Source organism: Mytilus californianus, unplaced genomic scaffold (assembly GCF_021869535.1).
Source record: "Mytilus californianus isolate M0D057914Y unplaced genomic scaffold, xbMytCali1.0.p SCAF_1, whole genome shotgun sequence".
Lineage (NCBI taxonomy): Eukaryota > Metazoa > Mollusca > Bivalvia > Mytilida > Mytilidae > Mytilus > Mytilus californianus.
The window spans coordinates 95567884-95595242 of NW_026262581.1; the positions used below are offsets into that span (position 1 = coordinate 95567884).

At 32.3% G+C, this 27359-nt stretch overlaps 1 protein-coding gene and 2 long non-coding RNA genes across 4 annotated transcripts in view; 1 reads left to right on the forward strand and 2 right to left on the reverse strand.

Moving 5' to 3' along the window:
- The window catches only part of LOC127710884 (uncharacterized), a 238989-nt gene that overhangs the window by 193675 nt on the left and 17955 nt on the right, over nt 1–27359 (forward strand). The window contains exon 1 of one of the 2 annotated variants that reach the window (XR_007986381.1): nt 18671–19433. The exons of the other annotated variant lie outside the window; for it this stretch is intronic. This is a non-coding gene — a long non-coding RNA (uncharacterized LOC127710884). Of the gene's footprint in view, nt 1–18670; nt 19434–27359 lie in introns of those variants that run through there. 2 annotated transcript variants of the gene reach the window in all.
- LOC127710650 (RING1 and YY1-binding protein B-like) overlaps nt 996–27359 on the reverse strand; it is a 62423-nt gene continuing 36059 nt past the window's right edge. The window contains exon 4 of the mRNA XM_052216596.1: nt 996–8831. Coding sequence (XP_052072556.1) covers nt 8612–8831 — 220 coding nt within the window. The 3' untranslated portion in view covers nt 996–8611. The remainder of the gene's footprint in view (nt 8832–27359) is intronic.
- Nucleotides 14670–17356, reverse strand: LOC127710891 (uncharacterized). Its single transcript, XR_007986383.1, has 2 exons — nt 17327–17356; nt 14670–16460 (listed from the first exon to the last, which is right to left on the reverse strand). It is a non-coding gene; the product is annotated as an uncharacterized LOC127710891 (long non-coding RNA).

A 27359-nucleotide genomic window follows, 5' to 3' on the forward strand; every position in this document is an offset into this window, starting at 1 on the left:
CCAATCCATGAAATGACGTCCAGGTCAGCTGAACCTTGATTGATAGACATGAAGATCTTTCAATGTCTCTATTTACCAATTATAGTTGAACTATCACTCATAATAAGTGAGAAAATCACGATATGAAATATTTTGCTGTATACAAATTAGTTTAAGCCACCTGGATTAGCATTCCTGTCTTGTAGTAGGACAATAACAAAAGGGCCATAAAAGAACATAAAATACCGTCAAAAGGTCAACTTTGACTTTGGAGTTAAATCCTTAGTACAATTACATACATGTATTTACAATATTAAGTCAAGATCTGAAAAAATATCTACTTTTTTAATGCGGCTTCGTTTTGTGCCAAATACAAAATAGTGGATATTTTTCTGACATTGATATTACATTGTTTTTACACTGCAGCTGAAAATGTCTACAAATACAGTAATAAGTATGTGACACAAAAATAAAATCTTCCATCCCTAAATGAGCACCTGATTGTGAAGAAAAAATTGTTATGCAACATGAAATCAACATAGCATGAAATTTCACTTTGTTACAATATTTGGTAAATAAGGACAATAGGAAGTGTGCTAGATGCATTATAAAATTCATTTTCTGGAAATTTACAGATAACTGTATCATTTAAATCATGCTAGTATCAAAGCACTACATGAGGCTACACAGATGATTGTTAGATTGGAGGCTAATAATCCACCAGATGCTGATACAGGATTTTGAAAAAGGGAGGGGCTAACAAGACAACATTAGGAGTGGGATTTGTAAAAAGCCTACGCAGAAATCATATATGTAGCTGCATAACGGGGCCAGGCCCCTAAATACACCTCTGTCAAACAGCAGTGGCACTAACCTGGATGTGGTAAAAAATGATATGGTTAACAATTCCAGTGCCCACAACATGTTTCTTAAAATTCATTTGGTACGCTTGAAACCAAAAGTTTGGAAAATTAAAAATATAAAACATAACATGAAATGTAAGACAAACTAATGTGTCAATTTTCATCTCATTTTATTTCAATATCAGAACTGAAAATCATAGTAAGTAGCAACGACATAGTATTCTTCTTAAATATACGATGATGTAAATAAAACCAACATGACTAAGTTTGTACTACATTTTAATTAACTGTGTTGGGATTGTTGCAACTGTTGCAATGCATTATATTGGTAACAATAATTCAGTTTGTCCACTTCTTTGCACCAATCATAACCGAGATAATCACAATTTATTCTGCAATCAGTAATTTTACAAATAAACATTCATACTGTGTACACATTGCCAGTTTACAAATTCTATAATGAACAAATAGATATATTCAAACAAGTGTTTCCATTGTAGTTCATTTTGATGACCTCTTCAATGCCTGTGTCAAAGTAATGTATGTTATCTTTAAAAACAAAAAAGAAAGGCACCAACCAAAATAACAAAATAAATTAATTAATTCACCAATATCAAGTTGCAAAAAAATATAACATACTAACAATGTTGTTTAATATCGGATTAATTTGTACCCACTATGAAACAAAGAGAAACCCTTGGTTACCTTAATTTTTCTTTCAATTTCGAAAGCTCTAACAAAAAGACTTTATATTTTCGACAATATAAATCTATTCTACTATAAATGCTCTACATTTCACATTCAGTATAGCTTATGTCAGCTTCATGTAGAAAAAAGATATGATTTATTGTGAAAATTTTTGTTTTTGTTGTAAATATTTTTATACAGCAAATGACATCCAAGTTCACATCACTTAACATTCATTATCAATGATCCATATAAATGAGATGAATTTTTAAAAGATGAACCCTGCCAGAAGGCAAGTACAACTTGGGCTTATTGAAAATGCATGTCTGCGATCAGATACAGATATAACCATGTAAACTTGGTCAATGGACCATGAAAAAAGGTCAAGTTAGATGAATCCCGCCATATAGACCATACAATTATTCCATACCCAAATGTAGTTGACCTTTTAGTATCTGAGATACCATGAAAACTTAACCTTGATCACTGATCAAAGAAAAGAGTCTGATGGATTTGTAGACCTTGCAAGGATCCCATATTCCAAACATAGTTATCCTATTACTCATTATAAGCAAGAACTAAATTTTTTTTAAAGTAGTCAATGAACTATAAAAATAGGGTCAGACAATGGACATTTGACAGACAGAAACTTAAAAACAGAAGGCATATGTATACAAAGTATGAAGTATCGAAGTCTTCTACCTTCTAAGGGAAAAAGCTTAATACAAATAGTTAATGCCATCAACACCTTTGAATTAGCATCCCCATGTCTTTACAGGCAAAAACAAAAACAACAGAAAAAAACCCACTGTTTGACCAGGCGAATTAATGATTTACTCTGACTAGTATAATTGATATGTGTTATAGATAAACCTTCAGTATCCTAGCTTGCCTTTCTTACCACAAGAAAGATATTAGCAAACTTTTGATTTTAACTGGCCAATTAGCAAACAGATTTTTATAGTTTGTTTTTATAAGGTATTATTTTCCTTTGGTAAACAGATGTTATTTGTAAAAGAGATTGTTTTAGCAAGGTGAGTAGAATAAATTTAATAAACTGATATTTTAACTTTATCATAGACCTTACACAGATTAATAACAATTCATTCCTTCACAATTGAAATACATCCTTTATGTATAATGAATTTTCCCAATGAAAGACCTTATACCCAATTTTTAAGTGTTTTTTGAAATAACAAGTATGCACATACTGAAATTTCAGACCTGAATGAATTTTATGTTGAAAGTCAAACAGGTGTAAAAAAAAAAACATTTATATCAATGATCCATTAAAGTGAAATCAAGGTTAGATGAACCCTTTCATAGGAACATGTACAGTAACACTCTACAATTATTCTAATCAACAATATATTTGACCTAAAACTTAGAGAATCTGATGTTATCAGGAAACTTAACATTGGTCAGTGAACCATTAAAATGAGGTCATTGTCAAGTGGAACCTGTCAGACGGACATAAACTCCTGACAATCATTACATATACCATATATATAATTGGCATATTTCGTGTCGTAACTGAGAAACTTATTATCTATAAATGAAAAAATGGGGAATGTGACCATAGGACACAGATGATGCCCCTGCTGCATATAACGTTATAAAGGGACATAACTCAAGAATAGTAAAAGTGACGGTACCCCAATTCGTACTTGATCTGAGTTTTGTGGTAATAAGCATTGTGTATAAGTTTCATAACATTTGGTTGAGGCAAACTTAAGTTAGAGAACGGAAAAGAAAAATTCAGCAATTTTTCCATTTGTAAAGGGGCATAACTCTAGAAAGGTACTAATGACTCGACCCTAATTCAAACTTGATCTGTGTTTTGTGGTAATCAGCATTGTGTATAAGTTTCATAACATTTGGTTGAGGCAAACTAAAGTAAGAGAACGGAAACCAATTTCGGGACGTACAGACATAGACGGACAAGGGTAAAACTTAATGCTCCCTCCGCTACGGTGGGGGCATAAAAAAGGTTGATAAAGGAATAATGAAATCAATGTCAGATGAGTTTTATCAGGTAGACAAGTGCAGAAAAAAAAATCTGTGTTTCACATTTGAATACATGCTAAAAACTTGCATTTTACATAGCATCACACACATTTTCATCATACAAAAATTAATATATATCTTAAAATATATATCTTTAAGTTAATATCTTATGTGTGTTGCTGTATGACATACATATATCTATACACTCAATGACACTGTTTACCTATACATAGAATGTAAAACTAGATGATTAAATATAGGTCACACTGATTTAGTTATCTTACCATTTAAAGATACAAATAGTCTAAAAGGTAAACTAAAGGCTCTAAAGAGCCTGTGTCGCTCACCTTGGTCTATGTGCATATTAAACAAAAGACACAGATGGATTCATGACAAAATTGTGTTTTGGTGATGGTGATGTGTTTGTAGATCTTACTTTACTAAACATTCTTGCTGCTTACAATTATCTCTATCTATAATGAACTTGGCCCAGTAGTTACAGTGGAAAATATTTTGTAAAAATTTACAAAAATTGTAAAAAATTGACTACAAAGGGCAATAACTCCTTAAGGGGTCAATTGACAATTTTGGTCATGTTGACTTATTTGTAGATCTTACTTTGCTGTACATTATTGCTGTTTACAGTTTATCTCTATCTATAATAATATTCAAGATAATAACCAAAAGCTGCAAAATTTTCTTAAAATTACCAATTCAGGGGCAGCAACCCAACAACGTGTTGCCTGATTGGTCTGAAAATTTCAGGGCGGATAGATCTTGACCTATTGAACAATTTTATCCTGTCAGATTTGCTCTAAATGCTTTGGTTTCAGAGATATGAGCCAAAAACTGCATTTTACTCTATGTACTATTTTTTAGCCATGTCAGCCATCTTGGTTCGCCGGCAGGGTCATCGGACACATTTTTTAAACTAGATACCCTAATGATGATTGTGGACAAGTTTGGTTAAATTTGTCTTAGTAGTTTCAGAGAAGATTTTTGTAAAAGATTACAAAAATTTACGAAAAATGGTTAAAAATTGGCTATAAAGGGCAATAACTCTTTAAGGGGTCAACTGACCATTTTGGTCAAGTTGACTTATTTGTAGATCTTACTTTGCTGAACATTATTGCTGTTTACAGTTTATCTCTATCTATAATAATATTGAAGATAATAACCAATAAACTGCTTCGCTGAGCGCAGCTGGATACGCCCGCAGAGGTCCAACCCTGAACAGTTGGGGCAAAAATGGACACAATATTCAAGCTTGATACAGATCTGAATTTGGATTGTAATTAAATATTTGACATATTATAGGTTTCTGAATAAACGTAGTCAAAGAACTTGAAATTGGTTATATGAATTGAATTTATATTCAATTAAAGATTTCTTGCTGTTGTGCGATACACTATGCTGTTGCGCAATACGTAGTAAATCTGTTGTCAGACTATAAACAAATAAAATTTATAAAATTCTAAAGGGAGCTTACATCAATAGATATAATCAATTCACCAAAGTTTCAAAAGAATTGCTGAAAGCAATTTTGAGTTATTGTCTGAAAACTGGAAAATCCCCCTTTTTTAATGAATAAAACCCCATAACTCGGAAATGTAAAATCTAAAATTTATAAAATTCTAAACGGAGCTTACATCAATAGATATAAACAATTCATCAAAGTTTCATAAGAACTGCTGAAAGCACTTTTGATTTTTTGTCAGAAAACTGGAAAATCCCCCTTTTTTTATGAATAAAACCCTGTAACTCGGAAACGTAAAATCTAAAATACATAAAAATTGAAAGGGAGCTCATGTCAATAGATATAAACAATTCACCACAATTTCTTGCAAGTTGGTGAAAGCATTCTTGAGTTATTGTCCGAAAACTGGAAAATCCCTTTTTTTAATGAATAAAACCCCACAACTCGGAAACGTAAAATCTGAAATTTATAAAAAACGAAAGGGAGCTCACGTCAATAGATATAAACAATTCACCAAAGTTTTATGCAAATTGGTTAAAGCGTTTTTGAGTTAATGTCCGACATGTTGACGACGGACGGACAGATGGACACCGGTATACCATAATACGTCCCGTAAACGGGCGTATAAAAACGGCAAAATTTCCTTAAAATTACCAATTCAGGGGCAGCAACCCAACAACAGGTTGTCAGATTCATCTGAAAATTTCAGGGCAGATAGATCTTGACCTGATAAACAATTTTATCCATGTCAGATTTGCTCTAAATGCTTTGGTTTCAGAGATATAAGCCAAAATCTACATTTTACCCCTATGTTCTATTTTTAGCCATGGCGGCCATCTTGGTTGGTTGGCCGGGTCACCGGACACATTTTTTTGGCCAAGTAGTTTCAGAGGAGATTTTTGTAAAAGTTAACGACGACGGACGACAGACGCCACCTGATGAGAAAAGCTCACTTGGCCCTTTGGGCCAGGTGAGCTAAAAATGTATGAATCTTTAACATATCTCTAACAGAATATGCTAATGTACAATAATTTAGGGGAATGTTTCTATTGTTTTAAATGACAAACTTGTACACAGTTTTGTTTGTAGGTCCCACCTGTACTTTCAAAATTTATGGATTTTATAGATGAAACGAATCTGTATTCATATTAAATTCTCAAAAATATCACCAACAAAATTATATGCATCCTCTGAACATGCTGAATAAGGTCATGAGATCAATGGTATAAAATTGAGGACTGGCAGTTAACATGATAATCAACTTACATCATTCTATTTGTTATCATCAATGGTTTTTATAGGAATATTAGAGAATATTTAGAATGATAGACATCATAATTTTAAACAAATCAGTTGCATATACAGTTTTCTCTATAATTTAATTCTTTTCAGCATTCACCTGTCTAGTGAATGTCGTCAGCTGTTACCTATTTTTTTGATGTTTTAAACTACCAACATAATCATGATGAAAATATATATGTGTTCGGTATTCTGAAATCAGCAGAAATTACTGAATAAGCTTTTAAGTCGTCAATCAAGTACCCAACATATCTCAATATTTACTATACACACAAATACTCAGTCACAAGAAAGCCTTATAAAAACAAAATTAATAATCCTTAAAATAACAGGGGAACAAAATTCTGATTCTTCAGATGTTTTGGGAGACCATGTAGCAATAAGATGATTCACCAACTCCCTTTTGGTCTTTAATAGTATATAGATGCTTGATCCACTTCTGGAATTTCACATTGGCATAATTACTGTTTAAATTGGTCTCAGTTTGTCTGCAATCAATTATGTTTTCAGACACTTTTTATATATATGTCAGGTAATCAACTTGATCAGTACCTTAACCAATTATGTCACAGATAATGTAAACATAATTTGACTGCTCTAAATCCACTTTATTCTGTTCTCAGACTATGTATACATCAGGAATGTTCTAAATCTCAGTACAGCAATATTTTATGTTTCAATCAACAAATAAAACTATTGCTACCAGGTTGTATTATAAATTATGTATTACAAAAAAAGGGGTTGTATGCCTTTTAAAATAGATTTCTAAATCAGACTATTGACAATTAATTAATAATAATTCTGCAAATTGTTTTCATTGTATTACCATCAATCACAGAATGTTTGACATTTTTCAACAATATATATATACATGTATATACTAAATATATGTCAGTTTCAGTTTAATGTTGAAGGTCATTTAAAAGTGAAGCTTACTGTTCTCACATATTTGCCTGAAAGTTGTGTGACTGTCCCAATTAATGTTTATTCAAAGGCACATGTACATGTACTTAATATGACAGAAGAATGTCCAAAGAATTGTATTGACATTGTAAAATAATGTGTAATGTGTATATTTACATAAGAAAAGGTCATTTCAATACCTTCCAAATATTATACATCAATGACACTTATCTACACTGTATTATTATGCATTGAATCAAATGAGTAACAGTTTTAATGATCATATGCGGATTAATAAAGAAAATATGTGCAAGTCTGGCAATACAAAGAATGTTGACATTCACAAGACAAAGGACAGAACAAGATCATCTAGGGACAACCTAGCTGTATTTGAATGCATCTCTGAAGAATGACACATTTTTATGTTGACTTTAACATATTGACAACCATAATAACAACAATGAAACTTTATGTATTTAGTGTGTCCGTAGCCCTATTCTGAGGTTGCCTTCACCTAAAATGCTCAAACTCAAACCTTTGAATGCAAAGTGTGTATGGCTTGAATATGCAAGGAGCTTTTGACCAGAAGGGACAAAAAAGGAATAGCAAAATACATCTTAAGAAAACTTTGCCTGAGGAGTTAGAACCGTTAATAATTTCTTAATTTACTAACCCCAATTAAAGAAAGGTATGTTGTAAATGATGTCAGTACCAAAACACTGACTTTATACATACACACTTTCATTTTTTCAGACTATAAGAAATGATTTCTAAAAGAACTTTATAATATACCAGTCTGAATCCATTTTACACCAGAACCTTTTAATCTATATCAATCATCCTTATAATGAACCAAGACCAGCCCATTAACTAGGGCTTTATGTCAGTTACATAAACAAACGTCTAATCTGATACCGTAGACTTAGTACACAAGTGATTATTGCCCAGGTAACAAAGACCAAATTTGATAGACAAGAGCTCTGCCAGGGCTGTAAACAAAGGTCTAATTTGGTTAACTATCATTTGTTTAGCTATATTAACCAAGTTTTAATTCAACAGACATGGTCTTTAGAAAAAGGTTAAATTTGGAAGACTAAAATATTGATATTTATATAAATATAAATGAAAGTCCAATTTGATAGGCTTGGGCTATATATAAAGGCCTTATTTGACAGATGGGTTTCACTTGAGCACTATGCAAAGGTCTAGTTTACTAGTCTTGAGCTGTAAACATTGGTCTAATTTGATTGATGTGTATTTACCAAGGTCTTATTAACAGACTTTAGTTAAATACCATGGCCTATTTTGATAGAAATGGTCTTTACTTGGGTAAATTTCACACACTGTTCATTAATTTTATGGCAATATATAATACAAACAAAATATACAATTATGATCATTGATGATTTTCTGTTACAAGATCCTCTGTATTACAGTTACTTCCCCCTGACGTGGAAGAATTGTCACTATTATCCACATGATTTGTTTCTACGGAAGTCCTTTTCTTCACTTTTTTTGGAACATAGTCTGTAATTATTACTGTAACATTATTTACTGTAACAGAGATTTTCTCTTCAGATCTTTCTTGTTTATCCGTTTTCTTCACCTTTGGTATTCTGTAAAGACAAAAATATTAAAACAGTCACTAAAATAGAATTTATAGACTACCTTTTATCCCATGCTTCAAAATCTTATTAACTGTGCAGTACTGACTTCAATTTTACTATTACAAACATAACAAGGGGTTGTCAAAATCAGCAAACCAGATTTTTATTACATATGTGAATGTACATTTACTAGTTGTTTAGTATTGACGGGCCAAAACTCAAGAACAGCAAAAGGGAAAACTGTCAATATTGATCTGGACCTCAATTTTGCCATCAGTAACAACATATTGAAATTAGAAAAGCATTCATTGAACACTTCTCAATTTATTGCACATAAATGACATTAAATCCATTTTCCAATCAATCAAGAACCATATCTCCTATCGGTAAGAATGAAAATATCAATATCTGAAATAAATTCATGGATAACAATAGTACTTTTATTCCTGGGGTACCAATGTTAGTGATTTTCATGTATGGCTTTATCCATGAATTTAAGTGTCCAACGAAATATAACAATTGTCAAAATCAAGACATGAACAGATTTGACTACATGGATTCTGATATAATCTAGAGAATACATCTAATATCAGCAAACACACTATGAACTATATACTAGTATACAATTTCAGGCAGGATGTTACCCATTTAATCTTTAAAACCATAAACTGTTCGACATTTAACCATTAAATTCATAGGAAAAATTAGTTTTGATTGATGAAGACTTCTTGTGATGATATGGGATGATGAAGTGGTCATTTTATCCCCTCATAATTCTAATACAAAAAAAGAAAAAAAAACTCATTTAGGGCTTGCTTTTTAATTTCATAGGAATCAATTATACAACTAAAAGTACATTTGTAACATTTTTTTTTGTAACCATTTTCTTTAAGTGGGATGTTTATGCCCAATTAAGACCTTTGATGATTGTTAATTTGTTGATCATTCGATCTTGGTTCAGATTACACCTGTGCAATAAATAAAATGTTTACTTTGCAATTTCCATTAATCGAGATAATTTATGAGCATACAAGAGTCAGCTTATTTTCGAAAACAATCATTCATTTTAATAAAAATTTGATGAATGTTGTCTGAAAGAGGAACAAGTAAGTGAAAATGAACACTTTATTTTTTAGGCCCAAGAACAAAGTTATTTCGTAGTGCATTTCTTTGAGACAATAAATTCAAATTAAAATAAATGGGGAATGTGTCCATGGGACACAGATGATGCCACTGCTTGCATATAACGTTATAAAGGGATTTAACTAAAGAACTGTAAAAGTGACGCTACCCAAATTTCTATTTGGTTTAGGCAAACTTAAGTTTGAGAACAGAAACAAATATTTCAGGAATTTTTCCATTTGTAAAGGGGCATAACTCTAGAACGGTAAAAGTGACGACACCAAAATTAAAACTTCATCTGTGTTTTGTGGTAATAAGCATTAACATTTGGTTGAGGCAAACTAAAATTAAAGAACGGAAACCAATTTTCGGACGTACGTACGTAGACGGACAAGGGTAAAACTTAATGCCCCTCTGCTACGGCGTGGGCATAAAAATCACTTTCTCTATCTCAAAAGATTTTTACAGTGTATAATACTACTTTTGGGACATATTATATCAAAATAAATAGGGAATTTGTCCATGGGACACAGATGATTCCCAAGCTTGCATATCATATAAAGTTATAAAGGGACATAACTGTAGAACAGTAAAAGTGACGCTACCCAAACTTAAGTTAGAGAACGGAAACGAAAAATTTAGCATTCTTTTTATTTGCAAAGGGGCATAACTCTAGAACGGTTAAAGTGACGCTACCAGAGTTCAAACTTGATCTGTGTTTCGTAGTAATTAACATTGTGTATAAGTTTCATAACAATTGGTTGATGAAAACTAAAGTTAGAGAACGGAAACGAAAAATTCAGCATTTGTAAAGGGGCATAACTGTAGAACAGTTAAAGTGAAGCCACCAAAATTAAAACTTGATCTGTGTTTTGTGGTAATAAGCATTTTGTATAAGTTTCATAACATTTGGTTGAGGCAAACTAAATTTAGAGAACGGAAACCAACTTTGGGACGTACGGACGGACAAGGGTAAAACTTAATGCCCCCTCCTCTACGGCGGGGGCATAATTATAGAAAAGTCTACAAACTCTAACTCAAAATACGGACAATTCTATGTTAAGGGGTCTATAATTCAGTTTGACAGCTTCAGACATACTAATTTTTTACCTTTTTTAACTGGACCAAACTACTACTTTACCTATAAATTCATCACCCACATTTGTTTTAACATGCAATTTCATCCCCCTGCTTGATATTTCATGCATAAAACATAAAGTAATAAATCTGGACAGTGTATGAAATTTTTTTTCAAGTTATACACTGTCCACACTAGGGACTATATTTGTAGACAACGAAAATCAAAGGACTATAACTGTGTCCTCAAATCATTATAAAAACTATATACTTTCAAAACAACACATGATTATTTTCAAGAACCTTCAATTCTGACGGCTTCAAATTCTTCACTCCATTTTTCTTTCTTCAGAAAACTAAAATCCATAAATTTAAGAACCCACGAACATGCAACTTTTAGTCAAACCACAAAAATTGATTCCCAAGAATAAAAGTACTTTCACAGAATCAAAATTTGAAATAGATTTTTCAAACAATTCACAAGTTATAGTGCAGAAACAACATTTAGTGCCATTTTCCAATCAATGACGGACCAGTACTCCTAACAGAAGAAAGTAAAACTTGCTAATATCTAACTTGACCTCAATTTCGTCATCAGTACCAACATATTAAGTTTGAAAAGAGTAAAAAAAAAAAAAAAACAGTTCATAAATTATTGCACAGAAGCAACTGGAGTTGCCCTTCTGTCGTACAACCCTAAATCAATATCTAGATTTCCATTAGAAAGCCCAGTAAAAAATTTGTAGAGGGTTTCACAGAAGCCTATGTCTTGCCTTAAATTCCATCAGTCAGTGTAAAAGTATAATGTTGATCCCCCAAAACTAAGTCCATTCATCAGTGAAATACTGGAAAAATAGAAATTAAAATCGAACTTTTGTCGTCAGATGCTATTTCTTGATCATGAAGCTTACTTCCATGTTTCAAAACATTCCATAAAGATTCAACAAATTTATTGATGTTTAAAATATGTAATCTGAGACTGTATGTAAATGTTTCCACTTATTAGTAAAATAAGGAGAAATGAAAAATACATTTTCAAAACTTAGATTCACACATTACCTCTTAATCAGTTAAAAAAGAGTCTTAATAAAAAATAAAAAACGGAGTTCCAATTTCCCCCGAGTTGCACATATTTTATATTTCCAAGAGGCATAAATCTTTTAAAATAAATGTGGATAGTGTCCACATGTGGACACAGATGATGCCCCCCACTTGCATATCATATAGTTATAAAGGGACATAACTGAAGAACGGTAAAAGTGAACGGTAAAAGTGACGCTACCCAAATTTGAACTTGATCTGAGTTTTGTGGTAATAAGCATTGTGTGTAAGTCTCATAACATTTGGTTGAGGCTAACTTAAGTAGAGAACAGAAACTAAAAATTCAGTAATTTTTCTATTTGTAAACACGCATAATTCAGCAATTTTTATGTTTATAAAGGGACATAACTCAAGAATGGTAAAAGTGTCGCCACATTTGGTTGAGGCAAACTAAAGTTAGAAAGCGGAACAAAAAAATTTGTACTTGATCTTAGTTTTGTTGTAATGAATATTGTGTATAGGTTTCATAATGTTTGGTTGCGGAAAACTTAAGTTACAGAATGGAAACTAAATATTTTGCAATCTTTCGATTTATAAAGGGGCATAACTCAATAATGGTTAAAGTGACACTACCCAAATTCAACTTGATCTGTGTTTTATCAGTGGAAGTCAAAATTAAACAATTGCATTGTATAAAGCATTGATTGTAGTTGATTCAACTATAATCATGGACAAAGGAAGATAACTCCAATTTAAAAATTACTTGATATTTAGAAGAAAATAAAAATTTTGCCATTTTTCCATTTATAAAGGGGCATAACTCTAACGGTTAAAGTGACGCCACAAAAATTCAAACTTGATCTGTGTTTTGTGGTAATAAGCATTGTGTATAAGTTTCATAACATTTGGTAGAGACAAACTTAAGTGAGAGAACAGAAACTAAACATTTTGCAATTTTTCCATTTATAAAGAGGCATAACTCTAGAACGGTTAAAGTGACACCACCAAAATTCAAATTTGATCTGTGTTTTGTGGTAATAAGCATTGTGTTTGGTTGAGGCAAACTTAAGTTAGAGAACGGAAACTAAACATTTTGCAATTTTTCCATTTATAAAGGGGCATAACTCTAGAACGGTTAAAGTGACGCCACCAAAATTCAAACTTGATTTGTGTTTTGTGGTTAAGCATTGTGTATAAGTTTCATAACATTTGAATGAGGCAAACTCAAGTTAGAGCATGGAAACCAATTTTGGGACGTACGTTCGTAAGTAAGTACAGACGGACAAGGGTAAAACTTAATGCCCCCTCTGCTACGGCGGGAGCATATTCCATTTATAAAGGGGCATAACTCTAGAATGGTTAAAGTGACGCCACCAAAATTCAAACTTGATCTGTGGTTTGTGGTAATAAGCATTGTGTATAAGTTTCATAACATTTGGTTTAGGCAAACTCAGGTTAGAGAATGGAAACCAATTTTGGGACGTACGTACGTACAGACGGACAAGGGTAAAACTTAATGCCCCCTCCGCTTTGGCAGGGGCATAAAAAGTGGATCATCCACCATTAAAGAACTTGTCTGAGATATTGCTGATATTAATCTTAAGAATAAGTTTTATAAAAATCTGGCAAAAATTGTACCTGTGAGAGCACGTATGAGGCCATTTTCCATAAATTTAATATTTCCAGGGGGCATAACTCTTTTAAATAAAATGCTCCGCTGGGGCGCAGCTTGATACGACCGCAGAGGTCGAACCCTGAACAGTTGGGGCAAGTATGGACACAACTTTCAAGCTTGATACAGCACTGAATTTGGATTATAATTAAATATTTGACACAGCATAGGTTTCTGACACAGAATGAATGTGGTCCAAGAACTTAAAATTTTTAAATTTACCTATTCAAACCATATCATTATTATTTCCTTTTATATATAAATCAGATATAACCAATTTAAAATGGAAAATTTAAAAGAAAAAAAAAGGGAAAAAAAATCCCCCCCCAAATTTTTTGAACCCCCTTATGATTCATCACCCCCAAACTTAATCCCAGCCTTCCCTTTGTGGTATGGTACCTTGCAGTACAATTTCAGAGAGATCCATACACTTGAACACAAGTTATTGTCTGGAAACTAGAAAAATGCTTGTTTTTGGCCCCTTATTCCTAAACGTTTTGGGCAATTACCCCCAAACTCAATTCCAGCTTTCCCTTTGTGACATGGAACCTTGTAGTACAATTTTATAAAGATCCATACACTTACACACAAGTTATTGTCATGAAACTAGAAAAATGCTTGTTTTTTGCCCTTTTTTGGCCCCTAATTCCTAAAAAATGGAGGCAATTACCCCAAAAATCAATCCCAGCATTCCCTTTGTAATATGGAACCTTGTGGTACAATTTCAGAGAGATCCATACACTTACACACAAGTTATTTTCATGAAACTAGAATAAAATGCTTCGCTGGGCGCAGCTTGATACGACCGCAGAGGTCGAACCCTGAACAGTTGGGGCAAGTATGGACACAACATTCAAGTTTGATACAGCTCTGAATTTGGATTGTGATTAAATATTTGACACAGCATAGGTTTCTGACACAGTCAATGAATGTGGTCTAAGAACTTAAAATTTTTTAATTAACCTATTATGGTCAAATATCAAAAATCTAAATACATGGTTAGATTCAGCATATCAAAGAATCCAAAGAATTCAATTTTTGATGAAATCAAACAAAGTTTAATTTTGGACCCTTTTGACCTCAATGTGGACCAGTTTGATAACGGGGCCCAAAAATCAAAATACATGGTAAGTTTCAGCATATCAAAGAACCCAATATATTCAATTTTTGTTGAAATCAAACAAAGTTTAATTTTGGACCCCAACTTGGACCAACTTGAAAACTGGGCCCATAATCAATAAAATGCTTCGCTGGGGCGCAGCTTGATACGACCGCAGAGGTCGAACCCTGAACAGTTGGGGCAAGTATGGACACAACATTCAAGCTTGATACAGCTCTGAATTTGGATTGTTATTAAATATTTGACACAGCATAGGTTTCTGACACAGAAAGAATGTGGTCTAAGAACTTGAATTTTTTTAATTTACCTATTATGGTCCAATGTCCAAAATCAAAATACATGGTTAGATTCAGCATATCAAAGAACCCCATATATTCAATTTTTGTTAAAATCAAACAAAGTTTAATTTTGGACCCCAACTTGGACAAACTTGAAAACTGGGCCCATAATCAAAAATCTAAACACATGTTTAGATTCAGCATATCAAAGAACCCCAAGAATTCAATTTTTGCTAAAATCAAACTTAGTTTAATTTTGGACCCTTTGGACCTTAATGTAGACCAATTTAAAAAACGGGACTTAAAATTAAAAATCTAAATACATGGTTAGATTTGGAATATCAAAGAACCCCAATAATTCAATTTTTGATGAAATCAAACAAAGTTTAATTTTGGACCCTTTTGACCTCAATATGAACCAATTTGATAGCAGGGCCCACAAATAAAAAATCTAAATTCATGGTTAGATTCAGCATATCAAAGAACCCCATATATTCAATTTTTGTTGAAATCAAAAAAAGTTTAATTTTGGACCCCAACTTGGACCAACTTGAAAACTGGGCCCATAATCAAAAATCTAAACACATGTTTAGATTCAGCATATCAAAGAACCCCAAGAATTCAATTTTTTTTTAAATCAAACTAAGTTTAATTTTGGACCCTTTGGACCTCAATGAAGACCAATTTAAAAAACGGGACCCAAATTAAACATCTAAAAACACAGTTAGATTTGGCATATCAAAGAACCCCAATAATTCAATTTTTGATGAAATCAAACAAAGTTTAATTTTGGACCCTTTTGACCTCAATATGAACCAATTTGATAGCGGGGCCTACAAATAAAAAATCTAAATACATGGTTAGATTCAGCATATCAACAAACCTCATATATTCAATTTTTGTTGAAATCAAACAAAGTTTAATTTTGGACCCCAATTTGGACCAACTTGAAAACTGGGCCCATAATCAAAAATCTAAATGCATGTTTAGATTCAGCATATCAAAGAACCCCATATATTCAATTTTTGTTGAAATCAAACAAAGTTTAAATACTGGACCCTATCTTGGACCAACTTGAAAACTGGGCCCATAATCAAAAATCTGAACACATGTTTAGATTCAGCATATCAAATAACCACAAGAATTCAATTTTTGTTAAAATCAAACTAAGTTTAATTTTGGACCCTTTGGACCTTAATGTAAACCAATTTAAAAAACGAGACCCAAAATTAAAAATCTAAATACACGGTTAGATTTGGCATATCAAAGAACCCCAATAATTCAATTTTTGTTAAAATCAAACTAAGTTTAATTTTGGACCCTTGGACCTTAATGTAGACCAATTTGAAAACTGGACCCAAAATTAAAAATCTAAATACACGGTTAGATTTGGCATATCAAAGAACCCCAATAATTCAATTTTTGATGAAATAAAACAAAGTTTAATTTTGGACCCTTTTGACCTCAATATGAACCAATTTGATAGCGGAGCCCACAAATAGAAAATCTAAATACATGGTTAGATTCAGCATATCAAAGAAACCCATATATATAATTTTTGTTGAAATCAAACAAAGTTTAATTTTGGACCCCAATTTGGACCAACTTGAAAACTGGGCCCGAAATCAAAAATCTAAATACATGTTTAGATTCAGCATATCAAAGAACACCATATATTCAATTTTTGTTAAAATCAAACTAAGTTTAATTTTGGACCCTTTGGACCTTAATGTAGACCAATTTGAAAACTGGACCCAAAATTAATAAAATGCTTCGCTGGGGCGCAGCTTGATACGACCGCAGAGGTCAAACCCTGAACAGTTGGGGCAAGTATGGACACAACATTCAAGCTTGATACAGCTCTGAATTTGGATTGTTATTAAATATTTGACACAGCATAGGTTTCTGACACAGAAAGAATGTAGTCTAAGAACTTGAATTTTTTTAATTTACCTATTATGGTCCAATGTCCAAAATCAAAATACATGGTTAGATTCAGCATATCAAAGAACCCCATATATTCAATTTTTGTTAAAATCAAAAAAAGTTTAATTTTGGACCCAAACTTGGACAAACTTGAAAACTGGCCCCAAATCAAAAATCTAAACACATGTTTAGATTCAGCATATCAAAGAACCCCAAGAATTCAATTTTTGCTAAAATCAAACAAAGTTTAATTTTGGACCCTTTGGACCTTAATGTAGACCAATTTAAAAAACGGGACTTGAAATTAAAAATCTAAATACACGGTTAGATTTGGAATATCAAAGAACCCCAATAATTCAATTTTAGATGAAATCAAACAAAGATTAATTTTGGACCCTTTTGACCTCAATATGAACCAATTTGATAATGGGGTCCACAAATAAAAAATCTAAATACATGGTTAGATTCAGCATATCAAAGAACCCCATATATTCAATTTTTGTTGAAATCAAACAAAGTTTAATTTTGGACCCCAATTTGGACTAACTTGAAAACTGGGCCAAAAATCAAAAATCTAAATACATGTTTAGATTCAGCATATCAAAGAACCTAATATATTCAATTTTTGCTAAAATCAAACAAAGTTCAATTTTGGACCCTTTGGACCTTAATGTAGACCAATTTGAAAACTGGAACCAAAATTAAAAATCTAAATACACTGTTAGATTCGGCATAACAAATAAATAAATGTGATCAAAGATTTTACAAATCTAATGCGCCATACTGTGCAATTAAAGATTACTTCTTGAAATTTTTCAATATTTGAAATTTGAAAAAAAAATAATATTTGAAGAATAATTCTTTTTAATTTCTGAAATCTGAAATGAGAAAAAATTGACCCCCCACAATTTCTTTTTATCCCCCCCCCCCTTTTTTTCCCCCAAAAAATTCTTTCCCTCAAGATATGGTCATAATCTCAATTCAAATTTCCAATGGAGTTGGCAACCATAATTACCCATTTAAATTTACCATAGTGCTAACTTAATCTATTTTATAATAGAATTAAAAATATAGTGTCAAATCTTTCATATGGATTTTTTTGTAAAAAAAAAAGATGCAACATTTGCAGATATTTTTACTGGTCTTCCTTTATAAATATGCATTTCTTTAAACATAATTTAAAAGCAGTGTAAGGGAAGTAACCAAAACGTTGTATTTGGATTACCTCCCTTACACTGTTTTAAATTATCTTTATTGTTCATTAACCATTACTCTATACATAATTTAAAAGCAGTGTAAGGGAGATAATTTCAATGATGTATTTGATTTATCTCCCTTACACTGCTTTAAATTATGTTTTGTACTAAAGTATTTGTCCATTAACCCGGATAACCTTGTTTTTCCCCCTTATTCCTAAACGGTTTGAGCCATAACCCCCCAAAGCAAATCCTAACCATCCCTTTGTGGTATGGAAACTTGTAGTATAATTTCAGAGAGATCCATACACCGTTCCACAGTTATTGTCTGGAAACTAGAAAATGCTTATTTTTGGCCCCTTTTTGGCCCCTAATTCCTTAACTGTTGGTACCATAACCCCCAAAATCAATCCCAACCTTCCTTTTGAGGTATTTAACCTTATGGTCAAATTTCAAAAAGATCCATTCACTTAAACTAAAGTTAGAGTGCGAAAACCAATGTGTCTTCGGACGACGACGACGACAACGTCATACCAATATACGACCAAAAATTTTTTTTGCGGTCGTATAAAAATCTATATACAGTCAGATTTGGCATAACAAATAAATAAATGTGGTCAAAGATTTTACAAATCTAATGCGCCATACTGTGCAATTAAAGATTACTTCTTGAAATTTTTCAATATTTGAAATTTGAAAAAAAAAAAAATATTTGAAGAATAATTCTTTTTAGTTTCTGAAATCTGAAATGAGAAAAAATTGACCCCCCACAATTTCTTTTTACCCCCCCCCCCCCCCCCCCCCCCCCCCAAAAAAAAAATTCTTTCCCTCAAGATATGGTCATAATCTCAATTCAAATTTCCAATGGAATTTGCAACCATAGTTACCCATTTAAATTTACCATAGTGCTAACTTAATCTATTTTATAATAGAATTTAAAATATGGTGTCAAATCTTTCATATGGATTTTTTTGAAAAAAAAAAAAAAGATGCAACATTTGCAGATATTTTTACTGGTCTTCCTTTATAAATATGCATTTCTTTAAACATAATTTAAAAGCAGTGTAAGGGAAGTTATCAAAACGTTGTATGTGGATTACCTCCCTTACACTGTTTTCAATTGTCTTAATTGTTCAATAACCATTACTTTATAAATAATTTAAAAGCAGTGTAAGGGAGGTAATTCAAATGATGTATTTGATTTATCTCCCTTACACTGCTTTAAATTATGTTTTGTACTAAAGTATTTGTCCATATAAAAATGCTTGTTTTTTGCCCCTTTTTTGGCCCCTAATTCCTAAAATTTTGAGGCAATTACCCCCAAAATCAATCCCAGCATTCCCTTTGTGATATGGAACCTTGTGGTACAATGTCAGAGAGATCTATACACTAACACACAAGTTATGTCTGGAAGTTACAAAAATGCTTATTTTTGGCCCCTAATTCCTTAACCGTTGGTACCATAACCCCCAAAATCAATCCCAACCTTCCTGTTGTGGTATTGAACCTTATGGTAAAATTTCATAGAGATCCATTCACTTAAACTAAAGTTAGAGTGCGAAAACCAATGTGTCTTCGGACGACGTCGAAGTCGCCAACGTCATACCAATATACGATCGCAAATTTTTTTTGCGGTCGTATAAAAATGCTTGTTTTTTGCCCCTTTTTGGCCCCTAATTCCTAAAATTTGGAGGCAATTACCCCCAAAATCAATCCCAGCATTCCCTTTGTGATATGGAACCTTGTGGTACAATGTTAGAGAGCTCCATACACTAACCATCTTCGCTAGCCAAGGGTTACGATCCAGTCCCCTCCTCTCCACCCATGGCAGATTAAGCCAACATTTGTGATAACAATGTTGCGCCATCTATCAGCTCATAAAAGTCACGCCCATTTCGAATACATTATTCTTGACCAATGGTAGCACTTGAACTCTCTTCAGTGTGGAGGTGTAAAAACGGTAGCGTCTAGACTTTACAAACTTCATGAAGCAGGAACCAAAAATATACGTTGACATTCCAACATTTGCGCAAGAAACATATTTAAGAACTTCTATAAGTTGATTAAGAACATTTAAATTGTCACTAAATGTCGTCGTATATTTTGGGGGTGAAGACTTGTTGCACAATCAGCACGTGGCAATTATTAATCTAACATTTTCTACATTTACACGTGATCATGTTAAAGGTCCTTTTTGATTGGATGCAGCCAGTTACGACTGCGACCAATGGAAAGCATGACCTCTTGGATCCGAAATTCTCTCTTAATCTGCCAAGGGTGGAGAGGAGGGGACTGGATTGTAACCCTTGGCTAGCGAAGATGTACACCTTTAGTATAAGTTTTATAAAAATCTGGCAAGAACTGTACCCGTGAGAATGCTAACGAGGCCATTTTCCATAAATTTAATATTTCCAAGGGGCATAACTAATTAAAAAAAAGGCGATAGGTCACCATTAAAGAACTTGTCCGAGATATTGCTGATATTTATCTACATTGTAAGTTTTATAAAAATCTGGAAAGAATTGTACTTGTGAGAGCGCTAAAAAGACTGGACGGACACACGGACGCCCGGTATTTCCATGTCCCCCGCAACACTTTACACAGGGGACAAAAAGGCTTTTGCCAGAGTTTCATATAATTCTATGAATGTTCAATAAGTAAAACTGTGAGTTGCTGCTTACCAATGATACCCCTGCTTTAAGCTTTCAGTAAACAGAAAGTTGATGAACAATGAATCTGAATACATATCACAAGATAAAGAATGTTTACATGGAGCCTGAAAACAAATTTCAGTATTTCAGTTCCCTAGAAAAATGCTATGTAAATTTCATACATGGCCATTATGAATAAGAATGTATAAGTAAATGGTTAACAGGATGATGAACAATGAATCTGAAAACACATCACATGGAATAGCATGCTGACTTGAAGCCTTATAAAAAAAATCAGGAAGCTATGATCTGTAGTTCCTAAGAAAAATGTGACAGAATTTCATGGGATGGATGGACAGACAGAGGCAAAACAGTATACCCCTCCTTTAGAGCTTAAGATATACTCTTCCTGGTTTTTATTTTGGATGTTAGAATTTTTTTTAACATCTTTTTTCTCACTCTTAAGATACAATGTTCCGTGTTCATTCCATCACTACAAGATTTAAAACTATATTATATATCTTTCTACACAACACTGTAATAGCTTGTAGGTCTATTTAAGTCTAGAAATTGCCTTTGTCATTCCTTTATTTTATTAGTTTTCTTTTCAAAACAAGACCATAGAGTTTTTTCTCTTTCCATAAATGCAGTTTCTTTAATGGTGAAACACTACAATATCAATAACTTCTTAATGTCTATAAATTTAATTATAATATCATATTTTTTAGCATAAATCTTTACCTTCTTTTAATAAAGGAGATTATATCTAACTTATACAGAGATCTGACTCCCTGTTAGAACACCAAGAAGCAGGCCACCCAGGCAATTTCAATCTCTACTTTTAACCCAAGATCAAAAGATTCTGCTACTGCTGAATATGTATGGAAGTTTGCAGCTATAATGACAACTCTGTTAACGATTGTTGCTCATGTGTTTAAAATGTAATAAAATTTCAAAACATTAATGAAGTAGTATAAATCAAATAGAATGTTTGACATTTGTGATCATGATGCTTCATAACATAAATGATATTAATGTGTTCCGTCAAATCTAACAGGTGTCACTATCAAGACATTTTCCCCTTTCTATCAACATAGTTATAATCGTTTGCTTATATATATATATTATATCTAATTATAAGGAAAATATATTGATAAAATATGACTAAGTATCTATTTTTTTTCTTTATTTGGTTTATTTATTTCTTTTCACCTGCCTAGTTATTTAATTATAAGCAAAACATGATAAATCTCTAACCATTGATAAATGGGCATCAGCGTTTTTGTTATAAATTTTGTCTATCATACTGATTCATTCATTATTAAGGGAATTTGATGCATGCTTTCCTATGCAGTTTTATTCATAAACGTTTTCATTAATTCTATTTTTTTTGGTGTACATGGTGTACTGTCTCAATATGAATTTGTCAATTATAAACTATTACTAGTTTTCACAACTGAGCATTACTAAATGTTAAAATTAAAACTGTAAGGATTGATAGAAATGCAAGTGTATAAAAATAAGGGAGGTGGTATGATTGCCAATTACACTGACAACTATCCACCAAAGTTCAAATAAAGTGGATGTAAGCAATTATAGGCAACCCTACAGCCTTCAACAATGAGAAAAACCCATACCATATAGTCGGCTATAAAAGGCCCCGACATGAAAAATATGAAACAATTCAATTGAGAAAAGTAACATCCTAATTTATAACAAAACACAAAACAATTTACAAAAAAAAAACAAATATGACAGACATGAACCAACGACAACAACTGAACTACAGGCTCCTGACTTAGTACAGGCACATAACGATTGTGGCGGGGTTAAACATGTTTTTGGGCGCTCAACCCTCCCCTAACCTGGGACAGTGGTGTAACAGCACAATAAGAACTATAATAAATTGCTTCGCCAAGTGCAGCTGGATACGACCGCAGAGGTCAAACCCTGAACAGTTGGGGCAAAAATGGACACAATATTCGTGCTTGATACAGGTCTGAATTTGGATTGTAATTCAATATTTGACAATAATAGGTTTCTAACACAGAATAACTGTAGTCAAAGAACTTAGAATTGGTTATATGATTTGAATTTATATTCAATTTTTTGCTTTTGTGCAATACACTATGCAGTAACGAATTGACCCCCCCCCCCCCCCCCACTTCTTTTTCAAAAAAAAAAAAAAAAAAATTTTACCCCCCCCCCCCCTTTTTTTTCCAAAAAAAAATAATATTTGAAGAAATTTTCTTTTTGATCTCTGAAATCTTGAGGAGAAAAAATTGTCCCCCCAATGACCCCAATTTTTTTCAATCCCCCCCCCCATAACAATTTTTTTTTAACCTCCCCCCTTTTCCAAAGAAAAATTCTTTCCCTCAAGATATAGTCATAATCTCAATTCAAATTTCCAATGGAGTTTGCAACCATAATATCCCCTTTAAATACATCATAAAAGTCTTATAATAGAAAATGACATACATAATCATGGCTATAATTAATATACCTTAATCACCATTTTTAAAATTATTAAAATAGTAACTTCTAAAAATAAATTGACAGCTAATCACCTCAAGACAATACAACATTTCTTTATACATAATTTAAAAGCAGTGTAAGGGAGGTAATTCAAACACAACATTGTACTTAAGTAATTGTCCATTAACCAGGACACCCTTGTTTTTTCTCACTTTTTCGCCCCTAATTCCTAAACAGGTTAAGCCATAACACCCAGAGCCAATCCTAACCATCCCTTTGTGGTATGAAAACTTGTGGTATAATTTCAGAGAGATCCATACACCATTCCACAAGTTATTGTCTCGAAACTAGAAAAATGCTTATTTGGGCCCCTTTTTGGCCCCTAATTCCTAAACTGTTGGGATCATAACCCCCAAAAGCAATCCCAACCTTCCTTTTGTGGTTATAAACCTTGTGTTTAAATTTCATAGATTTCTATTTACTAATACTAAAGTTATTGTCCGGAAACTAAATGTCTTCGGATGACGACGACGTGATACCAATATACGACTGCAGTCGTATAAAAATCAGCTGAAAAAGGCTGAACTCATCCGATCGATACAAAGCAGAAAAACATCAAACAAAAACACAGACCGGACGTGGCAAGGTATTTTTCCATCCCTCATCCCTAACAACAGTCTATTTTTAGTCTATCTTTTTTAACAATTTAACACACTGAAGTAAACCATTTTTATAGGAACAGATACATAAATCAAACTATAATCTTACAGCCTGCTAAAATTATCATCATTATTTGTACCGTGTGAGCGTACATGTTTTTTATCTGTAATAAAAATAAGAAAGAATGAAGACACCAAGGGGCCAATCAAATATTTAATACTAAAATACTTTTCAGCTAAGGTTTGCAACATTTCCTACATGGGACCAATTTTCTTGAACAGGAATTCAGGAATTCAACAACCCATAAATAAAGAATACATGTCATGTTTGCTGGTAAGGATCTTTCATAATTTATCATTCACAAGTAATTTTTTTGAAACCCTATTTAGTCCAAAAATTAACATTGACCATCAGAAATAAAAAAAAAACCTTTACAAAAAAATAACTGAAACGTCAAAATCTGAAGGTTTTATAATCCTTTTCAGTTTCATATGGATGCCTCATAAAATTAATTTTGCAGTATGGTTAAATATCATAAAATTTACTTCTATCATTCTTCTGATGTTATCGTTAAAATAAAATGACTGGAGCTTTAGAATATTACAAAATGTACTGTGCCCTGGTGCCACACCACACTGCTCTCTGCTTCAAAAGATCAAGAGTGACTTAACAACTAAGTTAAATTATTCTAATTTCCATATGTCCTATTTAGCAGTACAATTATAATACATAAAAAACAACCATCAAGCAGTGAACTGCGGTGACAATGTCAATATGTTTGTCAAAAGTTACATAAATATATATCATTTGTTTAACAGCAACATACAAATAGTGAACACAAATGACTCAATCAATTATGTTAACAATGTTCTAACCAGACAGGTGTCCAATAATACCTACATGCTCAAATGCAGGTTATGATTAATACAATACTGAATCTGTTATGCATCTCTATAATTATTATAACTTTAATAAACTGCTTCGCCGAGCGCAGCTGGATACAACCGCACAGGTCCAACCCTGAATAGTTGGGGCAAAAATGGACACAATATTCCAGCTTGATACAGGTCCGAATTTGGATTGTGATTAAATATTTGACACATTATAGGTTTCTGACACAGAATAAATGTCAAAGAACTTGAAATTGGTTATATGATTTGAATTTATATTCAATTGAAGATTTCATACACTGTGCTGTTGTGCAATACTTAGTAAATCTGTTTTCCGACTATATACAAAGAATTTGCAAAATAAATTGTGACCTCCAATTTTTCTTTGGAAAATTGACAATTTCTAAAACTTGAGGGAAAAAAATTTACCCCCCCCCCCTTTTTTTTCTAAAAAAAAATAATATTTGAAGAAATTTTCTATTTAATTTCTTAAATCTTGTGGAAAAAAATTGCCCCCCCCCCCCCTAAATATTTTTTTTTTACCCCCCTCCCCCTTTCCAAAACAAAAATAACATTTGAAGAAATTTACTTTTTGTAAAATGTGGTACAATTTAAGAGACATCAATACACTTAAACACAAGTTATTGTCTGAAGACTAGAAAAATGCTTATTTTAGACCCTTTTTGGCCCCTAATTCCTGAACGGTTAGGGCAATTACCCACAAAATGAATCCCAACCATCTACTTGTGGTATTGAACCTTGTGGTACAATTTCAGAGCAATCAAAATACTTATACACAAGTTATTGTCCTGAAACTAGAAAAATGCTTGTTTTGGACCCCTTTTTGGCCCCTAATTCCTAAATGGTTGGGACCATCACCCCCAAAAACAATCCCAACCTTTCTTTTGTGGTATTGAACCTTTTGCTAAAATTTCATAGAGATCCATACACTTTAACTAAAGTTATTGTCCGGAAACCAAATGTCCTTGTACGATGACGTTATAGCAATATACGACCCCAAAATTTTTTTGTGGTCTTTATGGTCGAATAAAAATACACTGATTACAGGCCCAAATAATGCTGCAATAGTTTGAACAAAATAATGTAGCAAATTGTCAAACTATAATATTTGTTGACAGTTGAAAAGTAGTATCATGTCAAACTTAAAAAATGTTGTATTTTACATTTCTAATTGCATTTTGTTTTTAGAAGTTATTTAGTGTTTTTCTTTTAATCGAAAAGAATAAAATTTAAATGAATTCACTATCAGAAATTAGAGGTAAAAAATGCAACAGACAAATGCATATACAGAACTAGAACTGGGAGTATAAAATTAACCTCACAGAAACAAGTTATTTATTTGAATTCCCCATCTAACTTAAAATAAAGGATACTGCAGATACAGCTAAGGTTGCTTCATACCTTGACTTACATCTAGAAATTGATGAGGGTTGGGTGAGAACTTAACTTTAAGACAAAAAAGATGATTTCAGCTTTCAAAACATGAACTTTCCATTTCTATGTACAAAATGTATCAACGTTCCAGCACTCCTTCATTTGGAGTATATACCTGCCAGTTGATACCATATTCCAAAGCTAGTAATTCCTGCCATGATTACCTAGACAGATGGTTGTGACTTACTGCAAAATTGTACTTTTTGTAACAAAGATAACATTTTCTTCCTGTTACATATATTGATTTTAGTCCTCAATATTTCTTAAAATTTCCTAATCAATAAAAAGATTTTTTGTGAATTCTGCAGCCTTCCTTTACATTTTCAATGTTTATAATTTCAGAAAATTAATGGAATCTTCTACACAAATTAAAGTCTAAACTGTTGTTTTCAGCCTAATCTGCTTACCCAGCCATTGTGGAAAATTTCAATAACAACTCATCTATCAACTAACTAGACTATTTTTTTATTTTTTTTAAGTACAGCAAACAAAAAAACAAGCAAATAACAACAGCAATAAAACACTAGACAAACATATTGATTTCAATAAAATTATTAGTTACAATTACATTACCAAAAAATGTAAATGTCTATTTAAGGTCAGCAATAAAACAATAGAAATACACCTTAATTTGCAAAATAATTTATTACATATTCATTCTTAGTGTAATATTGTTCTAGTTTATCTAACCTAAGATACCTTTAAACATGTTAAATTAACCATAAAATTCTATAATTTCTTTAAGGAGCCTTGGTAACATCAGATTTGGTAGGTATCTCATGATTTCCATGAGGTACCTCAAAGCTCAAAGCTGAAAAGCTCTGCATTCTCCTTGTGACTCAGCGATCATCAAAGCTGACAATTGGTGGTAAAAAGTTGCTTCATCCTTCCTTTAATTAAATTATTAATCACTACTTTTCACAGTCACTAAAAGGAAATTTTTAGTTGCCAATTTTCAATCTTAAAATTAATAA